Source organism: Protopterus annectens, chromosome 14.part0, assembly GCF_019279795.1.
Source record: "Protopterus annectens isolate FY-2018-M chromosome 14.part0, PAN1.0, whole genome shotgun sequence".
Lineage (NCBI taxonomy): Eukaryota > Metazoa > Chordata > Ceratodontiformes > Protopteridae > Protopterus > Protopterus annectens.
Window position 1 is genome coordinate 985,363,101 of NC_056748.1, and position 27,495 is coordinate 985,390,595.

Here is a 27,495-nt window from a genome sequence, read left to right on the forward strand (position 1 = left end):
TTGTAATGTTTTGTAAAGGCAAGGACAAAGGACCAAGATGATGCCTTTGGAATACTTCAAGAGTCCACCTCTTTCCAAAAAGCCACAGAAGAAACCAAAGTCCTGGTAGAATAGGCCTTGATTTTGTATGGAAGTGTCTTATTAGGCTAAGAATAACAAAGAAAATAGCATAAGACAACCATTTCAAAATTGTCTGTATTGACAAGAACAATACCTTCTTCTTACCATCACGGGAGATAAATAGTTGATCCAAAGTCCCAAAGGTTTTAGTCTTGACACGGTAGTTGTCTATGGACATCCAGAGTATGCAAAATCTTTTCTTCCTTATTTTTTCTATCTGTAAAAAAAGACAGGGAGATAAACAGCTTGACTCACTGTAAACTCTAAAACAACTTTAGGCATAAATGAAGGATTTGTTCTCAAAGATAATCTATCCTTACCCTAATGTCGACATCACTAATGTCAACACAATAAAAAAGTAAATACATGCTCAATGACATACTCTAGGAGCATAAAACAATAAAATTGCTTTTTTTTTTACAGGGTGCACCCCCACACCCCATGCTGATTATATGTTCTAGCTCTAAGATGGCACAATACTGGGGAAAAGGCATAGTGTCCATCCCCAGTAATGTAGAACCAGAATAGGTGGGGGGCTATGCCCCCATACCCCCCATTGTGGGGGGCTGTGCCCCCCACACCACCCTTAACTATATATACTAACTCCAGGATCGCACTAATATTCTGGTTTTATATTGTCCACTTTAGCATTGTAAGATTTCAGTATTATGGGTTTCAGTCAAGTGATTTTTCAGTATTTTGAAATTTCAGTCTTGTGGTCTCAGTCAAATGGGATTCGGTCAAATGAAATTTCTATAATCTGATAGGGATCCATTTTCTATTTACCTTTTCTATGAGTGTTTTAGTGGCATACCTTGCTAATATACCATTCTGGAGAATATATCCTTAAAAAAAGAAGGCAGAGTATCCCAACCTATGTAGGTGTATTTCTTTTGTTCCTCTGTCATGTGTTATGTTCCCCTGAGATGTGTTTTCCAGTTAACTTCTCCTTGAATGCTTCCATGCCATGGTTTGTTAATACACTGGCTTACATCACATCAGTGACATAAACATGGGTTCATTTACACGCATGTGTGCTTATCTTATTGTGCTAACATGTGTTCAAGTCTACTGAAAGTAAACAATCCTATCATGAATGCGTACATTAAGCTAAGAATGCTGTCACTGTTTAACACTACATTTCTGGATACTTCTGTCATTGTTAAACTAGGAAATTTGGAAATATGGGTTTCTATCCCACCTTCAACCTGCTCAGTCTGTATTAGCTCACTCTTGTATCATAACCACTGCTTGCTTCACCTTTTCATCTCAGTCTGTCCTACACTCCCATTTTCAAACAATGGTAAATCCACACACCAACGAAAACTCAAAAGTTCCAAGTCAAAAAGAAGTCTGCACGTGCGTAAGACCTAAACGCAATTTTATTAGATTTATACAGTCAAGTACAACAGCGTTTTCGCTACTCTATGTAGGTAGCTTCCTCAGAGGTTAAAAAACGCGCGGAATCCGCGCTCTTTAAATACTACAAAACATAATGAGTTCAGCACTCACATCACATGTTTCTTAAATGGACACACTCCCTCCTGGCAGAGTGCTTTGGTTCAGATAATAAACTCTTAAACTGAGGAAAATGCAACTTGAGGTTGCATATTTCAAACAATGTTTAAATGAGGGTATTATCCCTAAGGGCTTAAGGAATAATTTTTCTCCCTCAAGTTTATTAAATAGTAATGCTTTTTTGTCAGACTTGAGATTACTTTTTCAGTCACAAGGTTTACAACTGTTAGAAGTGCTAGTTAAACATTATTCTGTCTGTATTGACGAATTAACTAAAGAAGTCTGTGATTTGGATGAAGAAGTCAAAATTAACAGTGCCTTTATACAATTTAAGTATGACCATGCCCGTATTTTTTCAAGCATTGACACGTACATGGTCAAACTCAAATCTAACAAGTCCAAAAAACTATACAGGGATAGGCTTGCTTACTCTAAGGACAAGGCTTTCCCTAACTTGTGTAAGGTCTCTAACCCTGCCCCTGGTGAAGAGCCATTGGATCAAATGGAAGTAGATGACACTGTTGAGTCGGGCAATACACCAGGGCAAGCTTCTCGGGGGAGAGATGAACAACCCCTTCGTAGAAGCAATAGGAATAGAAACAGGCAGGACAGGAATGGTGTACAGAATGTAACATCTGCAGTAACACACAACTTCGATTCTAATTGTGACCAAAATGGTGATGATGCTTTTTTAGGGAACAGAAAGACCCAAAGACAACGGAGGGGGAACAGGAACTGGAACCATTAGTTATCATAGCAGTGGAAGGTATGGAGGTTACCCCAAAAATTATAATGAATAAAAGGGGTGATTTTACTATCTATAACTTCTCTACCCTTCTATTGGAACCAGAACTAGTTGAGCTTTTGTCTTTGGGTAACACTTTTGTCCCTTCTAGGAAATGTGACGTAGCTAGAGTCTTAATTGACCTTAAATGCTATGTCAGAAAATTAAATCTAAAATTGTTGTTTAATGACACTACACAACTATCTGTTCCCAAATTGAAGCTCCCGAGCATATTTAATCCACACACCCGAAAACTCAAAAGTTCCAAGTCAAAAGAAGTTGCACGGTAAGACCTAAAGCAATTTTATTAGATTTATACAGTCAAGTAACAGCTGCACTCTATGTAGGTGTACAAAGTTGTAGGGTGTAATCCCTGGCTTGTATCAGTTGACGCCTGGTGGTGGCAGACAGGAGCCAGTCGTCCAGATACGGAAACACCTGGAATCCTAGGCGCCTCAGATGAGACGCTACCACTGCCATGCATTTGGTGAAGACCCTGGGGGCTGTAGTCAGACCAAAGGGCAGGGCTCGAAACTGATAGTGACTGGCTCCCAGCGGGCGCAAATGATCTCTGGACGCCCTGGCCATTTTGATGTGGTAGTATCGTCCTTCAGATCTATCGAGCACATCCAGTCGTCCTTCGTAAAATGGAAGGATCGATTGAAGCGTGACCATTGAACTTTCCTTCTTGACAAAGGTGTTGAGATGGCTTAGGTCCAGAATCGGCCTCCAGTCCCCTGTTTTCTTTGGAACTAAAAGAACCTTGAGTAAGTTCGAATCCTATTTGGTCCGCTGGGACTGGTTGGATGACTCTTTTTCTAGCAGCTTTGAAATTTCTGTAGCTGCTGGGTCTACGCCAGATGGGGTGGTACATCTGGGAGTTTTCTCTTTGGAATGGGTGTGGATAGAAATGGGATTTTGTAACCTCTGGTAACAATGCTTTTACCCAATTGTCTGAAGAAAGGTTTTGCCAGGCCTGAGGGTATAAAGCTAGCGACCCGACTGCCTCCAGAGCAGGGCAGTCGGGCCTCTCAGGAGTGCTGAAAGGTTTGCCAGGAGGTTATCCCTGTCACCTTGGTTTTGCGGACCCCTCTGCCGCCAGGCGGCGTCTTCCACCTCTGCCCCCCTCTGCCTCTAGAGGCATCACCTGTGTGTTTGGGAAAGATCCTTGGGGTTTTGAAACCACATTTTCCCACCACGTTGCCCTTTGGGGTACGGTCTGGAAGAATTGGAAAACGGACTCCGACAGCAGACAGAGTCTTTCCCTCCTGTTCACACGGGTAAGGGTCTCCTTTACTTTAGGGCCAAAAAGTGTGGCTCCGTCAAATGGGGCGTTAGTAAAGGAAGACTTGAAGGCTTCATAAGCGAACATAAGCGCATCAGGATTGCCTACGAAGAGCAATCGCTGAAGCCGCTGCCCTACCGATCCTTCGGCTGCATAGGATATCAGCCTCATGGGCGAGTTTACAATGGATGTAAGGGTGTTGAGATGCTGTAACTTTCTCTGAAACAGCAGCATCTGTAGTACCCCCTGGAGGGTATCTCCCAACTCTTTGACTAGATCCCTCTGTAAACGTGTAAAATGAGTCAAATAGTTCAGGGAGCATAGAAAGCCGCTGAACTGAAAATGCGCTTCCATATCTGTCCATGGTCCTAGAATCTTTGTTAGGCGGATGGACAGATGAGGAAGACTCCGACATCTCCTTTTTAAGTGGCCGCTGCCACCACCATGGCGTCTACTGGAACTCCTTTGGTGAGGTAAGCCTTGTCCTGTGGTGCGTAATGTACTTATTTGGCTTCCTAGGGACTGGTTCCACCGTGTCAGGTGTCTCCCACGCCTTGAGCAATCAACTCCATTAACTCATGGGCGGAGTGACCCAGGAGGAGGAAGGGCGAGCACCAAATGCCTTCAGCAAGACTGACTCATCCTCAGAAGGGGGGTGGGCTTGCCAGTCACCTCTCTGTTTAGGATCTCCAAGATGTCAGAAAAGAGACATCTTCTGAAGGTGACTTAGGGGACCCTTCTGACTCATCTAAGTCAGTATCAGATGTCAAGGATTCTTGTGGAGAATCCAAGTGTCTCCTCTTACACAATCTTTTCCTCGGGACTTCTTGGTGGGGAGCATCCGAAGAAGCCTCCGAGGAAGACACCCTCCAGGGGTGGCTGAGACACTGGTGCCCGGCGCTTGGGCGTGGCGTGGGTGCAGAGGAGGATAACGGTCCTTTGTGGGAGGAGAAGCTGTACCTGCTGAAGTGGTTGTCTGGGTAGACAACACCTTCCTCATGAGGTCGAAGGCCCCCGGATCCCGAGTCGAGGTATCTCCCGGTTCCGAAGAAATGGGAAGAATCGCCGAAACAGGAACCGAAGGCACCGACCCCGAGGGGGGAACCGAATCGATCCGTGCCGAGGCCCGAGAGGAGGTCGGAACCGAAACATCGGTCCGACTCGGTCCCGGAACCAGGGCGGATCTTCGGCCCGAGACTCCAGTACGGATCGGATGGAGTGAGGTGAACGGTGCCGACCGAGAAAAGGCGGTTCTGGCACCGAGGACTCCACAATCATCAGTTCAGCTTCTTCCGGCTCCGAAGACTGGACAGGTCTCGGAGGAGGAACAGATGGAGATAGTGGCAGGCCTTCAAGTCTCGACATCAACTGAGAGGAGACCGAGATAAGCTTGGATAGGGCCGTATGCTCCATCAATTTCTGCACCACACGGTCCACATCGGTGTCGGAAAGGGGCCTGGAAGAGCGAGTCGAAGGGATCGAGGCGGGCCGACCTCAGCAGAGTCGGTGGAGGAGCTCCGTCACCGGTTCCAAGACTCGAGGCTCGAAACTGCCAACAGTTGAACACTCGGCCCGAAGTCTGTGGAACCGGTGATCTAACCATACCGAAGGCTGGGCCGATGACTTGGGCTCCGGCGTCTTCGATCCCTTCGAGGACTTGGATGCCTGGTCTGAAGCATCCAGAGCCTCCTGGAAAGAGGGTTTCAACAATCCTCTATCCATCAGTTTCCTGCGGCTATCTGTCATGACCCTCCCACTAAAAGAGTGACAAATAGAACAGTCCTCTTGTAAGTGGAGAGGGCCAAGACAGTAGACACAGGAACTGTGGTTGTCCGTGACCGACATCTTTTGGCCACACTGGCAACGTTTGAAACCAGACTTCATTTTCTCAGACATAATGAAGAAAGAGAAAGCAAACAGTCAAGTCCAGTAACAGTTAATCCAGGAAAACAGTGTCAAATCCGGTAGAATGTAAGTCCGATTGTCAATCCAAGTAGGGGTGGTAGGCCCCGAAAAACTCTATACCAGTTAAACTAAGTTAAACTAAGTTAACGGTACCGAGAAATTCTGTCTCTACTCACACACCATACACTAACTATCAATAACTAGTGATCTTAAACAAGTTCTTTAGAAAATTTAACCAAAATAGTTAAAATCTTATCTGAAAAACCCTCGAGCTAGCCTCCAGCGATGCGAATGCAGCAGCGGCAAACTAGATCTGAGGTAAAGGCAGAGGGGGATTGTGGGTATTAGATGTCCTCGAGCTTCTTCTCGATGCAGAGCTTGCAGTCGGCGACGCGGAGCGAGGATCGGCTCCGAACCCATATGTAAGAACAAAGGCGAGATTGAACACTCTCACATCTATATATACTAACTCCAGGATCGCACTAATATTCTGGTTTTATATCGTCCACTTTAGCATTGTAAGATTTCAGTATTATGGGTTTCAGTCAAGTGATTTTTCAGTATTTTGAAATTTCAGTCTTATGGTCTCAGTCAAATGGAATTCAGTCAAATGAAATTTCTATAATCTGATAGGGATCCATTTTCTACTTACCTTTTCTATGAGTGTTTTCGTGGCATACCTTGCTAATATACCATTCTGGAGAATATATCCTTAAAAAAAGAAGGCAGAGTATCCCAACCTATGTAGGTGTATTTCTTTTGTTCCTCTGTCATGTGTTATGTTCCCCTGAAATGTGTTTTCCAGTTAACTTCTCCATGAATGCTTCCATGCCATGGTTTGTTAATACACTGGCTTACATCACATCAGTGACATAAACAGGGGTTCATTTACACGCATGTGTGCTTATCTTATTGTGCTAACATGTGTTCAAGTCTACTGAAAGTAAACAATCCTATCATGAATGCGTACATTAAGCTAGGAATGCTGTCACTGTTTAACACTACATTTCTGGATACTTCTGTCATTGTTAAACTAGGAAATTTGGAAATATGGGTTTCTATCCCACCTTCAACCTGCTCAGTCTGTATTAGCTCACTCTTGTATCATAACCACTGCTTGCTTCACCTTTTCATCTCAGCCTGTCCTACACTCCCATTTTCAAACAATGGTATTATTAAAAAACAGACATAACACACACATGCCAAGAATGAGCACAAAATTCAAATTCATCTTTCTGTAGTCAAATGATGAATGATGGTTGGCAAAAAGTAACATCAATGGCCAGTAGTAATCACACAGTGCCATTATTCAAAGTTCTTTGATGACTCATGTATTATGCAATGGTTCTTACAAAGTCAGTACACTGGTTTGGGGTTTCAAATCCCCTGGGGGTTGCATGTAATTTAATAACTTTTCTGTTTGCAGTTTGCACATCTACTAAATTTTCACAATATATTTGCTTTGTGACTGATGCAGTTGCTCCCTCTCTAATGCACTACAATAAATCACTGAAGTGTGGAGGTTAAGCGATCAGTTTCTTTGACGACTATTTTTTTCCATATGTCTGCACATGTACATTTTCATAATATATGTGTTGTATAACCCCTTGAACTCTTGACTGCTGAAGTGGTTCCCCTTGCTAATGCACTATTATGGTGCATTCAAGTGTGGAAGTTATAAGATCATTCCCCTTGAGTAGTATTTTGTTCCATTTGTACATGTACTACATTTTTGAGATATAGGTATTTAGTGACCACTTTAACTCTGACTACTGCAGCGGTTCCCACTGCCAGTAAACTATATATATACTGGCATGTGGACTGAACTGCTGGATAGACACTCCTCAGGGCAACATATATTCCTTTTTTAATGTCATTCACGATATAGTACATCTCACTGCTGATATCCTGATGTCATCAGGACTAGTGCAGGCTGGTATAGCACATTACTTTATAGTATATCAACTCTCCTGTATATATTCTTCAAAATTGACGTATTGTCATTGTTTTGTTCTACGACTCCATTAGCACTTTACAGCACCAGAATCCACAGAGATGAACAAAACAGTGTAACCTATACTCTACCCTCGACCCTCAGCCATCAGTGGCACTTTTCTTTGCAATGCACATTTCCCCATATACATATGTATGTGCTGCCATTGATTACATTACCATTATGCATGTGCACAGGCATCCACTGCTGGAGGTACTCATGCACCAACACTGTTTATCTCAGTTGCTTGTATTTCAATGTGACCATGAGGTATTTTACCACAATTTAGGCAAGTCTGTAATGAGAGCATGACAAAAGGCTCCTCATCATGCCCACTGACCTGGCTGCATATATGTATGATTACTATTGCTGCTCATTGCACAATCAATGTCAATAGAGTTGCTAGGCCACAATCAGGTACTCAGCATTTATGAATTCCTGGGCTTACCTTTTGTGTTTCATTTTAATGCATATCTCACAAACACACACTGTATTATCTGTGATATTTTTAATTTTTTACCAGTGTGTTTCAACACAGACCAACACACCAAAATACTGTGCTATTACCTTCTGTTACTATTTGGTTTTCATTCAAAATGTTGCCGTGCTGGTTTTGTTTTAGCTGAACTTGAACACCTGCCAGCTGATTCTGGTCAATCTGCAATGAATTTTAAAACAGTTCACAATTATTTTCATGAAATCTTATATTAGTTTATTTACTCATACAATTTTTTTTTTGAGTAAGGCAACAAAGAATACAAGCTGTATATCATCTATCATTTTGCATGTGTGTAGGGGGAGAAATGATATAGAGGCTGAATAAATGTGAACAAACCAGAAACTGTCTCATGAATTTATGATTTCACATGGTGAAACAAATGAATCAAAATTTACTTCTGCAGAATTAGATGCAACAATTTTATTTACACAAGCAAGATGAGAAATTCTTGTGTAACCTGTTGCCCTTTAAAGGTGAAAAACTGCCAAGTGTAGTATGCATCAGTAAATTCTAGCACACAGCTGGGAAAAAAGTCCTACTCCTCCACAAACTGCTATTTGTATTTGAGTCTTCAAAGAAAGTTCAGAGGTTATGAACCCTCTCCGTGTAACAGTTTTTAAAAGTAACTGACAAATATGCGTATTTTTAATAAAACATCATACAAAGTGATGCCACTGTTGCAGGACATAATGAAAGAAGAGAACAATGAATCAGAATGGAAAAATGTCTGAATGGAATACAAGTCTGACACAAGTGATGTTGGACAAGCCATAGAGATGAACTCAGAAAGATGTTTATGAAAAAAAAGTATACTGAAATCAAGACTGGAAAGATTTCTGCCCCTTCCTCTGAAGCCTGCTCTCAACCCATGCCACACACATGCTGGGTCATAATTGGATGCTGTGCTTCCCACGGAGTGAGATCTGTTGATGATTTGGGCATACAATGTTATCTACTAGAAACCAGGAGAAGCACAGCATCCTTTTTACACTATCCCACTAGTCACTGATCAAACAAAAACTCAGTGTTTCATTTTGCATTCCACATATCCGCAGCACAATATACTAGAAGGAAAAGTTGTAAAAACATAGTTGATTAATAAATGACAGTGCTGTCACCAAACTGCCATCAACGCCCACCAGACTTGAATATGACAAGCACTTATAAATTTGGGCAGAATTCAATGCCACCTTTATCAACTAACAAAGAGGAGGTTATTCAAAGCAACAGCTTATAGTTCTGCAAAATAGATGCCTACTGATTCAATGAAAGCAAATTGCTCAAAAATGAAGAAAACCACACATAAAGCAACTGATTCACTTTTCAAGATCTTATTTTCTATGGGGAGTAGCTGTGGTAGCATTATCGCCTCACAGTAAGACATTGTCCTGTTCGATTCTCAGCTAAAGTGTCTTCTGTGTGGAAACATGCGTGAATGGGCGTACCTTTGTTGAAGGTTGTGCGTCAGGGCTAGCAACTCGGTACGTAAAAATCTACTGCCAGTCATTAGCAGACCGGAGTTCCGCTGTGGTGACCTCTAACCGGGAAAAGCCGAAAGATTCAACATTTTCTATGGGGAGTAAAACTCATCCCTCTATAAATCCCATGTAAATGCTCACTCCCCCCTTTTATCTCCAGACCTAAGCTAATCTAAATACAGGGCTGCTATACCACAGGAAGTGGCTAATCTTAAAAACAGCAAACCAAATCTAATAACTGCTCATCTCAATTAAGTGTTATGAGTTGGGCAAAACAAGGTGGCTGTTACAGTGGAAGGGGGCACTGAGAACACTGCTGTGCAGGTTAAAGGAGTGCCACTTTCTTACAGAGAAAAAAAATGATGACTAAAAACCCCAGTCAATTCATTGGCACCTAGGTGGTCATTTATGTATCATCCCATGCCCCAGCTACAGAGCTACTAACATCACCTCTCCCTTTAGTGTGATGGTGTCTGCAGTACAGACTTGCTTGCCTTAATCAAAACAACAAATGTTCCTAGTTTGTCTTAACCTGAACAAGCAAAAGTGGGAACACTGTCTATCTTGCTGTTGTGTGTGCCCATTTGCAATGTTTTTATTAAAATAATCTTATACTGGCGGGAAAGGGCTCTCTTCTGCCCAATTTATCATATAATCTTCATTTCCTTATCTGGTTGTTCCACAAGGAATCTATTTGCCAGCATCACATTCTTGTTTCATCATTTGTGTGTTTGCAATTTCAATGATTTTCTGCAAGCAGTGACCCAAATACTCACAACATTATCATTTGTGCTGTTTTCCACACAGTGTTCTCCTTAATGTAAGAAGTATGCTGTGTAATAAGACAATCTGATTACAATGTTTGTGCTGTTTCTGGACAGTTATTCAGACTGCTTCAACCCAATTTCCCATGCTGCTAGTTTTAAAAGTAGGCTAGCAATACAAATATTTCAACTTTAGTGATAAACTTTTCAGCCACATGAATGAAGGTATAGGACCTTAACAGAGTGTATAAACAGCAGTACAAGACCAGAATAGACTTGCTGGACAGCATCTCAACAATGCAGTGGATATATAGCTGCAAAAGAACATTCCACAGAACAGTAAAGAATCCTACTGTTATGCAGAGTCTTCAGACTGCAGTGTATAGTCTGAACTTCTGAGTACACTATGATTACTTATCTCATTTAAATGTTGTACTCAAACTTCTTAGTATAAAAAGCAGATATGAGTCAGATGTGTGTTTTTTTGGAAGGAAGAATAGAATCACTGGGGTAAAAGAACCCAAGGCATGCGTAACATGTGTATGTGCCTACTGCATGTAGTATCTCAAAGTTACTTTCAGTTACAGAATGGGCAGCCTGCACATCTTCACCCTGACTGGAAAACAAATGTTGTCCTACAGGGTATTAATATACACTGCAAAAAACAAGTGTGCTGCTTGCCATGAAGCTTTGACAGAAGAAAAGCAAATGGCCACCTTTACACTCACTAAACACAGCACACTTTCCTGCTCTGTAAGCATCAAATAAAAAAAAAATAGAATTAGCAAATTAAAAAAAAGTAGAGGGTGGGGTGTGTGTGTGTGTGTGTGTGTGTGTGTGTGTGTGTGTGTGCACGCGCGCAAGGAGAGACAGAGACAGAAAAAGCAAGAGAGAGAGAGAGAGACAATAAAGTCTTCAGATGGCAACACAGAGTTCATCTGTATAGACTGCATGAACAATAACAAGTGTTACACTAATTTCTGGCATTACTGACTGGCGTTAATCCTCAGTGGTTTATCAGCAAATCATCCATTCTGTGGGCAATGGTTACAGCGCAGTACCATCTTGCACACCCACACTGGGCAAAGTAAAACACACCCTGATAAGCATTATTGCTTTCTTAAAGTGTTTTATAACACTGGATTACTGTATTGCAGTATCTGGTCTGTCAAGTGCCACAACACATTTTTTACAGAGTCTACCAGTATTTATTTGGGTCACTGTTTCAATAAAAAACTTCACAAACTTGTTTTGAAACCACAGCCCAAATAAATTTAGTGTATTCCCTGGTGATGTCATGTCAGGCAGGGCTCCATAGACTTTAAAGGGCATGTGTCTGCACAAGCGTAGTAATCGCCTATTAATGTCTATGGACGCATCCTGTATTTTCCCCAGAGCCGATGACACTATGGTTAAAGATGGCCCTCACTTCTCAGTCACATCAGTGCGGGAAAACAAATTTTGACAGGCTTTTGCATTTGTTTTGTTTTTCCACTGTGGAGTACAAAAAAAAAATCACAGTTAGAAGGAAGATAATAATCAGTGTTTCCTGCATCACATGCCATGGTGCAAAAGATAAGTCACATTAATGTGACAAAACACTTAACAGAGGCACTTTAGTTGGCACTTGCTGCTGAAATGGTGCTTGTCCATTAAGCCAGTGACTATGAATCAAGAACTTGAATGAAGGAACAAACCAAGAAATCAACAACTCAATCCCCGAACTAAACAGCAACCAGAATAAAAAAAAATACAATTGTTGTATTGATCAATAATAATCCATACAGGCAGGTAGAAGTGAAATCATGAACATTTACTGCATAAAGCCAAATACAAAGGTAAAAAACATAGCTCACTAACCGCCTTCACCCCAAACAATACACAGGGACTTCATCAGAGTGAAATGCCCATATCCTGAGGAGCATACTTACAATAAAACTCCAATTAAATACTCCACCGACAAAAGCAATTAAACATAATAGATTATAGTTATCTAATGAAACAGATTACAAACCTAGCTAATAAAAGTGCTCAAAGTGTCATAACTTAAACAGGTATGTAAAAACATTTAGAAAGTTAATCCAAATGCTGGAAAAAGTACAATGATGTTTTTAAGATAACAAGACGTACAATGGTAATTTATCCCTTTAATAAACATTTTTTTCTCTTTTAACACCCCTCATTTTCAACAAGCAGGTAATAGATAAGGAATCATTAAACCATGTGGGCTGCTGGCATTATTTTTAACTTGCCATTCAAATACTTTATATTCTACTATAATTTTCCAAGGCCACCCTCTTAGATTCCACTCTAGTGTCTCTGTTATAAATAATTTAAAACAATAGCCTAACTTGTCATTAATATGTTTCCAGAGGGCATTACTTAAATTTTGCTTTTTAATGTTCCTCATGTTTTTGTATACTCTGTCTTTTAATGTTGTTTCAATTTTTCCAATGTAGAAAGAGTTGAACTGCCGGACAGATGGCAGCATAATCACACGAGCATCGTCTAGGGGAAACAATATACCCATAACCAACCAAATGGATACTGTTCCCTTCAAAAATGTGTGGGCACTGTGAGCACCTACCAAACTTAAACATTTTACCATTTTTCCTTTTGGTTTGTAACCACAAATCTCCTTTTTCAAGCAAATCCTTGAAGTTTTGGTCCCTGCAAAACTTAGATATCTCTTCCTTAAGATTATGCATACGTCATTTGTTCTCTTTAATGACCAACTGGTTAAGTTTCAGCCCAGTCTTGTCTGTGGATATCAAAAATATTCTGTGTAGAAACTGGTCCATTTTACAATGTGATGATGACCTTAAGTCTCACAATGAAGAACCCCCATCTTTCAAATTTAAAAACAGACCTAACATTAAGACAATCTTAGAAAGACAGTCAAGAACAGTTTATAATGGTTTTTAGAACACTTTCAAATGTGGCCGGCGCAATCAGTGCTCTTACATTGACACAGATGACATGACTTTGGGAGTGGAATGCTGGCTGATGTGCAAAAATGGATGAGGAAAGGTATATATAACTGTTTATCAGACAGGATTGTTTACCTGGTTCGATGCAGTACACAGCTGGCATTTTAAGTTGGAAAAACTAACAATGCTTTAAATAAAAGAATTTACCAGCATATTTACAGCACTGTTAAAAAGGACAATAAAAGTGCCCTAGCCAGGCATGATATCTCTTGTAGGAATTTCATTAAGTTTAAGGTTTCTGTTTTAGAGAAAATTTCTTGTTAATGGCAGTGACTGGCAAAACCAATTGTTGCATAAAAAAATGCTGTGGCAGTTATGGTTGGATGTATTTAATTCGCCTGGCTTCAATGAGGCCATATCTATTACTATTGAATTGAAGTTTAGAGCATCAAAACTGTAATTTTGTTTTATTTTAATACTTGAGTTTGTTTCTAATTTGTTTTCATGTTTTTAAGATAGGTTCTTACACGTTTACAGAAAATAGTGTACTGTACCTTTTAAACTTGTTGGCGGGCTTCAGCTACATTGCAAGGTTTTTAAATGTTCTTGCTTCATTTGCATGTTTTTTATGGTTCTGAAGATGCTTATGTTTTTAAAATAGATGAAAGCACTAAACCATTTTCAATAAAGCCTATTCTTTGAGTCACTGTGCCACTGGTCATTTGTTTTTGGAATATCATTAGAATAACAAAAGTGATAAAAATCAGAGGGAAAAGAGAAGCAAAAACAGCAATTAGACTCATAATCAGTTTACTGGCATTGTGATCATCAGGAACAGGAAAAAAGAGGAGAGAGAGACAACAATTTATTTATTTAAATTTGTGAACTAGGGTAGAGCACTGATTCAGCTGGACCAATTTTAAGCAGTACTGAGGAAAGGGAAATCTGCATTTTTATGTGCAAAGTGTTAGTGGCTTATAAGGTTGCACAGCTTATTTGTCAAATATAAAGGTATGTGGAACCTGCTCGCATGTCAAACACAAATTATAATTCTAATACTATTATTATATATAATGAAGAATGATGGAATAAGGACAGCCTAGTTTCTTATAGCTGATGGTAACACTTGTAGTCGGCTCAAGGCTCACAGCCAGAGAATAAACGAGCTGTACTGCTCAAACCGGGGGGGAGCAAATGGGCCAGTATTGTGGTTGGGGGTAAGCAGGATGCATAACTTTCAATGTCTTAGTACAAGAAATCTGGTCAAAGACTAAAATAAAGGGACTTCCAACATGGCTGCACATTGACTCTAGCTCTCACAGTGTGAAAAAGGAACTCAACAGAGAAGGCATTTATGGGTAAAGTTCAGCAATTGACTATTAATGTACTGCCTGGTTGCCAGGAAAAAAGAAATACAGAGCACCTGGAAAAAATCAGCTACAAGAAGTGAGGAAGAAACAGTGACTGGGGAAAGTTCAGCAGCAGTTCAGCAAAAAGAAATGCAACCTGCAGACATGACTTCCAGTAACGTACAGGAAGATATAAGACAACTGCCCATACATCTGGTTAAAAATAAACAAAACACTGATGGAGTACATCAATGCAAACAACAAAGGGCTGGAAAAAATAGAAGAAGCTTTAAAAAGATGTTCAGATGAGGTGCTAAAGCTGCAAAAATCAGAGGTTGAAATGAAGAAAACGCTGGCTGAATATGAGACTGCTCAGGAAGAGATGTTTCAAAAAATAATACAATTAGAGGACAGAGTACGTAGGAAAAACCGGAGATTTTCAGATATACCAGAGAAGCCGGAAGGAACAGACTGCATTAATTTTATGAAAGCACAAACAAGCAACTGGACAAGTATTCCACACCAGAAGTGTATGCTCCAAATCTGGCTATGAGAAAGCAACCAAGATCTTTAGTAACAAAGGTGCAATCTTACCAGCAGAAGGAGTTGATTCAGACAAAACTGTGGCAGAAAGACAAAATGCTAAAATTGGGAGAGTATTTGTAGAGAATAATTACTCATTGTACACCAGGCAGAAGAGGAGCAAATTCATTCCACTATTCAAAGAATGTGAAAACACAGGTGTGAGATTCAGACTAGATATAGATATAAATAGATGCTATTCCTGTGGAAGGTTGGAAGCTAGGAGGGAAAAAAACTGATAAAGATCTGGAAGGTTTTGTTTAACAGTGTTTTAAGAGGAGAAGTACCAACATCCTGGAAGAAAGCAGTGGTAGCTGTAATATCTACAGAAGGTAAAGCTCCAGCTTCATACAGGCCCATTTCAATACTAAACTATGACTATAAAGTGTTCATGTCTATAATGGCAAAAGTAATACCAAAATTGATAGATATGGATCAGTGTGGTTTTATGGAGGGGAGGCAAACATTTAACAACATTAACAGGACACTGATGATCCAGAGGGAAGCAGAATGTAAGAAAATACCATTGTTGTTGGGGGGGGGGGCGTAATGCAGAGAAAGCATTTAACACAGTAAAGTGAGAATTTATGAGCAGGGAAATGGAAATATTTGCATTTCCTGAAAAATATTATAAGGTTGATAAGGAGGATATATGAGGGATCAGACGGAAAAATTATAGTGAGTGAGGTCCTCTCTTGAGCTCGAGCTTCAGCTTGAGCAGAGGTACCCAGCAGGGGTGTCCTCTTTCACCTTTGTTATTTCCATTATATTTAGAACCAGTGGCAAAGAAAAGACTCAAACATTCAAGGATATAATTGGTATGGTAGTCAAGAAAAGCTGGCTCTATTTGCAGACAATAATATTTTACTCTTGACAAAACCAGAAAAATATATTACAGAGTTGTGGAACATTTTGAGACAGTTTAAAATCTTTTTCAGGATACAAAATTAATGAAGCTAAAAGAAAGACAAAAGCAGTGAATTATGTACCCACATATGAATTGGATCAGCAATATCCATATTTATGTGGACATGATACAGTTAAGTATGTAGGAGTATGGATTAAAAATTACCCTAGTGTGGGAAATAATGATATGTGGGAGTAGATTAAACAAAAGATAATACAAAAACTGAGAAAATGGAACATTTGTTACATGGATATGGCTAGTAAGATACAAGCAGTTAAAATATTTTTAGTCCCATTAGTCTTATACACAGGTCAGGCCTATTTTTATCAACCAGATGAAAAGTTGTGGATAGAAATTAATAAAGAGCTGAAGGACTTTATCTGGGAGGGGAAGACGGCAAGAGTCAAGTGGGATAAGCTGATTCTTCCAGTAGAACAGGGCAGATTGGGATTACCTGATTTGAAGGGGTATTTCAGAGCTACACAGCACAAGCAGAAAAGTATAATTCAAAGTGGAAAGGGATGATGATGAAACAGGGAGGGGGGGTCAAGAAACAAGGAGAGACTGGGATTTTGGATGCAGTCCTTTAAGGAGAATAACAATAATCACACAGAATATTATATCTACAATCTAGCAGAATGCATCCTAAGAACTAAGCCAACAATGGAATGGAGAAAGGAAATTCTGTAGAGAGGGATGACTGCAATTAGGGATATAGGCAAGAGGGGGCTGGAATTTAGTGGAGAAAACTGGCAAAGGAACCAAAGTATTGTGAGGAAATAACTAATGAGGAAAAGATTACAGAATGGGAAGATGCTAATAATTTATTTGGATTGCGAGTTAGAGATTCCCTTCCTAAAAAGGACTGATATCAGAGTATACGCAAAGAAAAAGCAATACGGGGGTCCTAAACAAAAGACCAGCACTGGTAGAGTTTTTAGTAGAATCTAGAACAGAAGCTGTCATTAAAAAAGGAATAATTAGTACAGCGTATAAAATATTGCATGATAACTATAAGAATCAATCAGAGGAGGTTAGAAAGGATTGGGAAGAGAAACTGGATAAGCAGTTTACAAAGAAACAATGGGATGATATATGTATGTCTCTTAAATATGCAACAAAATCTAGAAGATTTAAGATTTTTGCTTGGAAATGTTTGCATAGGTATTTTTAAAGCCCAAGTAGACTACAATGAATTTGTCCTCAGGTAGACAGCAAGTGATGGTGGTGTGATTCAGAAGAAAGAGGTAACTGGGAACATATTTTCTGGGAGTGCATTGAGTTGGCAGACTTTAAGTATTTCCTGCAAGATGCAGTGTTGGAGATGCTGGGTGGGCAGATTGCTGTGACAAGGGGAATTATTATTCTGAGCTATGATACAGAACAGAAATTTCCTGGGCATGGTAAGGCCTTGCTGTGTCTAATTATGATGGCTGCCAAAAAAGCAATTACTAGTAAATGGAAATAAAAGTTTAAACCAACTATACTAGAAGTAGTAAATATAGTAACAGAGATAAAACAACTGGAATTGAGATCTTTAGAAAAGGGTAGGATCAAACTACATAGGAAAAAATGGGAATTGTGGGAACAATACATACAAGGGAGGAATGAGGTTTAAAAGCAGGCAGGACTTAATCTATGTAATGTTTGACTGAAAATGATTGAGTGAATTATAAGTACTGTATAATGTTTGAAACTGGTCCTGTGTCAGTATGGTTTGTGATGTAAAATGATTGCAACCAGGATTGTGACGGCGTGGTGTGGTTTGTTTTCATTTATATAAATGCATGATTGCCTATGTTGTAAGTGATGGCTTACTAAAGACGTTTCTTGTTAAAAAAGGCGGGGGTAGGAACTGAATAATTTATGTAAGGTTGCTTATGTGATATGATATATATCAATATATGTGAAGTATAATGTCTGTAAGCGTGAACTTGTTAATACAGTTTGATTACTTTTATATAAACGTAAATTTGCCTATGTCACAAGTGGTAATTCAATAACGGTGTTTAAAAAAAAGACTAAAATAATGAGAGTACAAAGGCCCAAGAATAGGGGCAAATTTTAAATATTACTCTTATAAACTCAGAAAGTTGCTAAAAAAATGCATGCTTTTGTGTTAGCGTACATTTGTTTGAAAGATACAAAACCTGAAACTCAAATGTATGTCTTTTCCACTGACTTAAATCCTCAATTTTTTTTGCCAGGAAAACACAAATTTTATGAGGAACAGACCATAAAATATGAGGAAAAAAATCTGGAAATTCTGGGAAAATCTGGACAGATGAGCCTATTGTTTATTTTCTTCTAACTACTAAAGTAGTCAATATATTTAGATTTTTTTTAATGGAATGCATCATACTGTATTTTTAAGGAAAAGCCCAGGTGAAAGCTTTCTACGCAGCAAGAAATTATTGGGTGTCAACAGGTATGAAATTACAGTAGTGTTACGTGTAAGTTAGTTAAAAAGTGATCAAAAATGTTCACTGAAGGATATAAAAGTTATAATGTGTTAAAAGTAAGTGAAGCCCAGTAAGATGATTCATAAGGAAAATAAATGTTTGATATGGTTGTTGGCAGCAGAATGATATAATTACTGAATTGCAAAGATAGGCCAATTGGGCTAATCACACTGCACTGCTGGAAAAAAGTGTACAAGACCTAAACAAGCCTCTTCTTATGTTGCCTTACCTGTGTTCCCTCATCTGGAACTGTATTACATGCATAGGTATGCTTCATCTTTCTTCTCATTCGACTAGGACCTTCACATGGATCAAGCACCCATTTGCCATAAACTGTCCTAGATGTAGGACCCCAGAGGCCCCGCTCTCGAAGAAGCTGCACTTCCACCTTTGTCCATTGTTGAGCTGTTTTGTTAAAACTACACTGCAGCATCTGTAATTCAAGAAGTAATTATCACTTATACTTTTGGTAACAGAAAAAAAAATCAAAGAATATGGAAAATTGACTACTGATTCATATACAGAATTCATTTACCAGCCAAATGCTCCACTGAATTTCAAAATGAGAATTGTGAGCATACAGTCATACACATCTAGCTATCAAGGCACTATGACATTTTATTTCTATATTATGAATACAATTAAATTTCCATGTACTGACTGTTGTAAAATAACTGTGCATTGAAATTACAATTTTAAGCCAAACTTCCCTGATCAGTAAGTATATGGTTATGAACCAACTTTCTAATATGACCTTTTACCATAAAAGTGTACAACCCCCACATTGGAATTCATTCTTCAAAGCGTACGTTTTGCTTTCTGCATTTTGAACTTATTTCAGCTCTATGCTGTTAAAAATAAGTGAAACAACTTACAATGCCAACGCTGCAGTCAGCCACATAACTCCCTTGGTTGCTAGAATACATTTTTACACATTCCTCCATATCAACTGTACAAAATAAGTAGGTACTCTAGCATGAAAAGTCATTTACTAGAAGTGCACTCACAGAGCATTTAGTAACTGTTAGATTATCATTTGGGTCTATTAATCTTTGGAGAGTTACTGGAGGAATGGAGTTAAAAGGACCTGTGCAAAGATCACTGGCTCAGCACATACAAACGGATCAAATATGCAGTATTCTACAGTGGAACAAGCCCAAACACCCTTAATTCTGAAGGCACCCCCACACACTCTTAACTTGTATAACCTACTCTTTTGTTGCATTCAGCAAGTTAAAAAAGTGATAAATGAACAACTCTGAGAATTCAGTAGAACAGGCTTGTAGAATCATGGTGTACTGAAAGGTATCCAGATTTAATGAATACCACATGTAACACGTCCCTAAATGATGCTTTCTGTGCCGAGACTTAGATGGCTAGAGAAAAGTATGAAGGTAAACAAACTGTCTTATAATCTGAGCACACAAGCAACACACACAGCCTCACTTTATTTTTCAAATGGTTGTTGTTTGTCTTTTCGGCTTTTCCCGGTTAGGAGTCACCACAGCGGAACTCCGGTCCGCTAATGATTGGCAGTAGATTTTTTTATGGTGCCGAGTTGCCAGCCCGCCGCCCAACCTTCAGCAAAAGCATGCCCATTCATGCATGTTTTTCGGAGGCCACTCGACCGCGGGGAGGACATGCAGACTCCACAAAGAAGGCACTCCAGCTGAGAATCGAACAGGAGAACCTCTTGCTGTGAGGCAACAACGTTACCGCTGTTATTCAAATGGTAAAATGCTGATATTAAAACACTACAATGTTTTCTGCCTTTATATAGATCCAAACTGCCACTTGAAAAGAGTAACTGAAACAGAAAGATGTTGCCTAATTACTAGTTCAGGTTTACTAAATTTGAACTTTAAAGTATACATGTGTACATATATGTATGTTTCAAACTGCCTATCGTACACTGGCTACTTTTAGATTTGTGCAAATCAGCTTATTGTTTTTTAGCATTCGGTTAGAGATAAAAGAGGAATTAGACTTGCTTCTGTAGATGACCATGCCATACATAATGATATTAAGCTGCAGAAGGTCCATAGGTAGGTAATAATTATTTATTTATTATTTTATTTATTTTACATTTGTTAACCGAGAAATTCCTACTGGACCAGGTCCATTTTCAGCGGAGGCCCAGGAAGAAAAGCTCCGGCATCAAGTTATACAAATACAGTACATCCAGCATAATACACAAAACAGGTTACGTCATGTATGCTGAGCATAGTAATATAACAAAAAATCGATAAAACACTCCAGGTAAAATAAGATATAGAACATAGGTAAAATTCAATGTAAGTTACAGTACATCCAGCATACTACACAAAACAGGTTTCAACATGTATGCTGAGCATAGTAATATAACAAGAAATTAATAAAACACTCCAGGTAAAAGAAGATATAGAACACAGGTAAAAAGGCAATGTCAGTTATACATTGGTAAGAGAAGAAAATATATCAAGTAAGATTCTACAGTTAAAAGTACCCTTTCAGATGACCAAACCTACAGGGGATCAGAGATCCAGCATGTGATCAGAGAGGAGTTTGGGGAAATAATAGTAGTGTGGGTAGGGTTATGTGATACAAGGGCATAACCAGGTACTAAAGAAGATGCAATTTGAGGGAGTTTTTGGGGCAGTGGACACGAATAGGGAAAGAGAGTTCCAATTTCTGACAACGGTGTGGGAGTAGAGCGCTTTCCCTGCATTATTGTTAGCCGTTAGCCTTGCTGATGGAGAGGAGAGATTTTTCAATAGATCCAAATAGAAAAGGAGATGAGGTAAGACTGATCTTTAAGGTAAACATTTGATTAGAGGAGAGAAAAACAGAATGAAGACCTGATCTAGGCATAAAAATCATCCCTGTCCATGAAGTGTCTGACCCTCGCAAGACAGTCTTGACCATCTCCAGCTGAAATAAGGGAGTTTTGTAAAAGATGAGAGTCTACCAAGTTAAAGGCTTCTGTCAGGACAATGATGACATAATTTGTTACAATCATTAGGGGTATCAGTTTTGAGAGTATAATCAAAGGCAGAAAGCAGGGGCAAAACAGGTGCTGAGATTGAAGACTGAGGGGTGGGGATTTATGTGCTGTGCTATGTAGGGAGGGCGGGAAAGGTAGAAAATTAATTAAAGAAGGCTACTGCTGTAGCTTGTCATTTTGGGTTTGAAGGAAGTATTTATGCAAAAAAATTATTTCATGGAGCACATCCAATAAGGCCATTAATGAGGTTTCAATGGGGATGTTCATTTTTTTGTATTTATATCAGCTACTTAGAAAGCTAAGATCCACAGATGAAACAAGAAGACTGACAGAAACTTTATACAAGAAGTAAAATATGTGACAAACAATCAGATTTCTCCTTCAGAAGTAAGCAGTACAATAACTTAAATGTGACTGTAGCAATTAAAAACCAACAGTCAAAACTAAATGCAATTGTTTCAGTGTAATGAAAAACAGTAGTGCAAGATGCACTTCAGATACAGAGCTGACAAAAATTTGACAGAGTTCTATTCTCATTGACCAACACACAATCGCATAAGTGTATGGCAAGATTTAACAGATACCTGATTGAAAAGAACATTGTATATGATGCAAAACTAAACACAATACTAGTGTATTTGGTAGATGGAATGGTATAGAGAATATGTGAGAAAATGGTGTGTGTGTCTGTGTGTGTGTGTGTGTGTGTGTGTGTATATATATATATATATATATATATATATATATATATATATATATATATATATATATATATACACACACACAAACCAGAAGAAAGTAACACGGACGAACTGAGAAATAACACCAAAAAAAACGGAGAACTAAACTCCACAAGTTTAATACTTAAAAAATAAAAGATAAAAATACAAAGATATTCTTAAAGAGCTTTTCGTCCAGCTCTGTAGCCAGACTTCATCAGACAAACATCAAATAAAATAAAATCTTAGTATAGTAAATAACACTCCCCCCCCCCCAAGTTAATTGTTTAACCAATAAATCTCACAAAGCCAACCATGTTCTGCCCATATACAAAGCATTGCTTTAAATTAGTTAATATAAAATAACTTACAAATTTTTATATAAATATAATAAAGAGTAAAAAAACTTTGTTAAACAAGTATTCCAAGTGTCATTTGTAATACCTAAATAGTTCAAAAACTACAATATAAGACATACAAAAATATATGTGTGTATATAACTCTTTGTGAGATTTATTGGATGAACAATAAACTTGGGTGTGTGTGTTATTTACTGTATTAAGATGTGATTTTATTTGGTGTTTGTCTGATGAACTCTGGCTATAGAGCTTCTATCTTTTATTTTTTACGTATTAAACTTGTTGAGTTAATTCTCCATTTCTTTTGGTGGTATTTTTCAGTTGGTCGATATATATATATATATATATATCTATACACACACACACACACACACACATATATATATGTTCATAGGAAAGTACTAAGCTAGCTGAGCTTGCGGGCCATTTTAAGCCTCGAAAATTTCCTTTTAAGTGCCACAATTAACCTATCCTATTTGCACAGATTGATCTTACCCATACCATGGACAATAATAAGAAGTTATGTACCTACCATAACGTTCCATGTTAGTTGTCTCCTTCTCGCCTTCTTTCTTGCTGGTTGGGTTCGGAGCCAACCTTCGGCTCCGACTCGGCCAATTTCTAAAGCTCGAGAGCTACTTACTGGCTTGCGGCTTCCCTATATCCCACAATGCCTGGTGCTAGACCCCCAGATCTCGTTTGGAAGACCTAACACCATAAAGATACAACTGTAAGACAACTGACCCTATAACAAGACTTCAGCTACAGGGCTGAAGAAAAAGGTAGAGGACATAAAAACGGTAAAGACTCAGCCAATGATCAGACTCGGAGGAGAATTCTTCTCGGTCCATCTAGGCTAGGGGGATGGAGGGTGGGACGCAAGAAAGAAGGCGAGAAGGAGACAACTAACATGGAACGTTATGGTAGATACATAACTTCTTAATGTTAAGTTGTCTCTCTCACCTTCATTCTTGCTGGTTGGGACAGCGTCCCTAGCACCTTAGTCCTGGGTGGCTCATCGGAACAGACTCTTGAGCACAGTGGAACCAAAATCAGCTCTGCTCCTAGAGGCCAGATCCAATTTATAATGTGAAATGAAGGTATGAGGGGTGGCCCATGTGGCCGCCGCACAAATGGCTTCCATTGGTAGTCTTGCTTGAAAAGCTACCGACGTAGCTAAGGACCTAGTAGAGTGACCTTTAGGTTTAGCAGGGAGTTCTTTATGCCTCAACTGATAAATAAGGGTAATAATAGAGGACAACCACCTGGATAAGGTTACTTTAGACATTGGTCGACCCTGCTTACCTTCTGCATAGGACAGGAAGAGTTGATCTGATTTCCTTATTTGCTCAGTTCTATGCAAATAGAAACGTAATTGCCTATGAACGTCCAACTGGTGTAATTTGTGTTCAGCTTTGTTGGAATAATTTGGAAAAAAGACTGGCAGATCGAAGGATTGATTCAAATTGTTCTCAGAGGGGACCTTAGGAAGGAACGAAGGATTAGTCCTGAGTGAAACTCTGTCCTTATGGAAAACTAGATAAGAAGGACGAACACAAAGGGCTTGAAGTTCAGAAACTCTCCTCGCTGAAGTAATGGCCACCAAAAAGAGTGTTTTCCAGGTAAGCAATTTCAAGGAACAGGAAGCTGCCGGTTCAAAGGGGGGAAGTATCAAGGAAGCTAGGATCAAATTTAAGGAGGCGGGGGATCCCTGACTGGAGGCCTGAGCAAGATTGTTCCTTTCAGAAAGGCTTTGCAAAACTTATGGGACATGATACTCTTTTCTGACAGGCCCGTATGGAAATTAGAGATTGCCGCTAATTGAACTCTAATGGTGGCCGACGAGGAGCCCGCATGAAAAAGCTCTGCTACGAAGTCCAGAACGTTATGGACAGGTGCCGTGAAGGAATCAATATTTCTAGCCTCTGCCCAGAAAGAGAAACATTTCTACTTACTAGCATAAGTCTTCCTGGTTGTAGGTTTGTGCGAGGAAAGGATAATCTTAAGCACAGAACTGGAAATACTGGGAAGCCTGGCTAGGGTTGGAAGTGGAGCAACCAAGCAGTGAGGTTGAGAGACTGAAGAGAGACTGATGCAGCCTGCCCGACTGATGGATCAGGAGGTCCGGAACTGGGTCCGGATTCCAAGGCTGTTCTAGAAGGTGACAATGCAGGAATGGGAACCAGATTTGTCGAGGCCAGTAGAAAGCAATGAAGATCATTCTGCAACCCAGCACGACAGCTTTCTGAATTAGTTTGGGGATTAGTGGAAAGGGTGGGAATGCATACAGAAGTCCCTAGGGCTAATCGTGAACTACAGCATCTCTGGGGGAGTGTCCGGGAAGAGGGAAGAGAGTGAAGAAACTGTCGCACTTGCTGTTGAGAGGAGTTGCGAAAAGGTCGCAGCAAGGCTGACCCCATTTGCGGAAGATTCTGTCCCCTACTGTCCTGTTGAGAGACCACTCGTGAGGCATGAGAATAGCTCTGCTTAGCCTGTCCGCTATGACGTTGGACTTCCCAGGGATGTGCGTTGCCATCAGAAACCGTTGAGAGGAGATCGCCCACTGCCATAGTCTGAGTGCTTCTCGACATAAGGGATAAGACTTGGTTCCGCCCTGCTTGTTGATGTACCACACTACAGCCATATTGTCTGTCTGAATTGCAATGGTCCCAGTGGGAAGAGAGTTCTGAAGAGCTTGCAATGCTAAAAGCACCGCCCTCATCTCCAAGACGTTTATGTGCAAGTGGTACTCGTGGGGTTGCCAGGTGCCCTGGACAGTCCTGCCCTGAAAATGCCCCCCCACCCAATCAGGGAGGCATCCATGGTCACCGTGGCAACTGGAAGGACAAATGGTCTGCCCTGGGGTACTGATGGAGAGACCATCCACCAAGCCAAGTGGTCTTTGCATGACTGTGTGATTATTATCTTGTGAGACAAAGGAAGTTGTTGAAAAGACCATTGGGTGAAAAGCATCCACTGGGGAATCCTCATGTGAAAACAAGCCAGGGGAACTAATATGATCGCTGCTGCCATGAGACCTAAGGTTTTTAGGATGAATCTGGCCTGAATCTTTCTGCATCCTAATAATACTTGAACATGTTGGTGAATGTCTGCCACTCTTTCTACTGGAAGTCTTGCGGACAGATCTTTCTTATTTAATCTTACGCCTATAAAGGTTAAAGACTGACAAGGCGATAATGCAGACTTTTCGAAATTTATTGAGATACCTAGGTTGGAGCATGTTTGGATGGTATGATCCCTGGCTCTCAGCAATTGATGTCTGGTGGTAGCAGTAAGGAGCCAGTCATCTAGATATGGAAACACCTGGAATCCTTGCCGTCTCAGGTGAGCGGTAACCACTGCCATGCATTTGGTGAACACCCTGGGGGCTGTGGTGAGACCAAAGGGCAGGGCTCTGAACTGGTAATGACTGGCTCCCAGCCAGAAGCAGAGAAACCTTCTGGAACGCCTGTCCATTTTGATGTGGTAGCAAGCATCCTGAAGATCTATGGAGCACATTCAATTGTCCTGACACAAAAAGGGTAGAATGGACTGAAGCGTGACCATCCGGAACTTCGTTCTTTGAACAGACTTGTTTAGTCTGCTGAGATCCAAAATGGGTCTCCAGTCCCCTGTCTTTTTTGGTACCAAAAAGAACCTTGAGTAAATTCCGGATCCTTGCTGGTCTGCTGAGACTTGTTGGATGGCCCGTTTTTTTAGCAGTCTTGAAATTTCTTGTATTGCCTGTTCCCTTAGACTGGATGGAACATCTGGGATGGGATTGTTTGATTTCTGCGGAGTGTGGACAAATGGGATTTTGTAACCTCCGGATATAATAGACTGTACCCATTTGTCTCGAGTGATGAGACGCCAGGCTTCTGGGTACAGAGACAAACTTCCCCCGACTGCCTCCGAAGGCGGACAGCCCCTCAGGGGTGCTGGAAGGGCTTGTCAGAGAAAGATTCCTTGCTACCCTGATTCTGCGGACCCCTCTGCCCCGTGGGCGGCATCTATTGTTGTTCCCTCCTCTGCTTCTGGAAGGAAACTCACCACATGTGTCAGGCACGGCTTCCTGGGGTTTCCGGAGCCACATTTTCCCACTCTTCTGACCCTTAGGGTATGGTCTGGAGGGAGTGGAAAAACTGACTCCCACGGCAGAGAGAGTCTTGCCTTCCTGCTCACACCTGGTAAGTGTATCTTTCATCTGAGGTCCAAACAGAGCCGAACCATCAAAGGGGGTGTTGGTGAAAGACGGCTTAAAGGGATCAGCGAAGTTACATAACTGCATCCAGGCATGCCTTCTCAAAGCCACTCCTGTGCCTGCGGCTCTGCTCACCCCATCAGCCACATACGAAATGAGCCACGTGGAGGAGTTAACGATAGAGTTAAGAGTCGCCAGCTGGGAGTTTGTCTTGAGCCCCCGCAGCTGATGGATCTTGCAGGGTATCTCCTAGCTCCTTGAGGAGATCCCTCTGAAGACAGGTGAAGTGGCACAAATAGTTCATGGACCGCATGGAGAAGGTCGCTGAGGAAAACATCCGCTTCCCGTATCTATCCATCATCCTAGACTCTTTATTAGGGGGATGGACAGGTACAGAAGTGTCAGCCAACTCCTTTTTCGTGGCAGCTGCTACCACCATGGCATCAACAGGGACACCCTTTGTCAGAAACTGTTTATCTTGGGGGCCATGATAAACTTAGTGGGCCTGCGAGGGGTTGGTTCTAGTGTGTCCGGAGCTGACCACGCCTTCTGAGCCACCACTTCCATTAATGGATCGAAGGGCGGAGACACCCAGGAGGTGGAGGGGAGAGAACCACACGCATCCAAGTATACTGACTCATCCTCAGAAGGGTTAAG

The 27,495-nt window shown here is 40.4% G+C and overlaps 1 protein-coding gene across 1 annotated transcript in view; it reads right to left on the reverse strand.

Moving 5' to 3' along the window:
- Positions 1-27,495, reverse strand: part of WDFY4 (WDFY family member 4) — a 4,454,583-nt gene that overhangs the window by 1,855,903 nt on the left and 2,571,185 nt on the right. Inside the window, exons 38-39 of the mRNA XM_044055648.1 lie at positions 18,806-19,009; positions 8,173-8,263 (exon numbers count right to left, since the gene is read on the reverse strand). Coding sequence (XP_043911583.1) covers positions 8,173-8,263; positions 18,806-19,009 — 295 coding nt within the window. The remainder of the gene's footprint in view (positions 1-8,172; positions 8,264-18,805; positions 19,010-27,495) is intronic.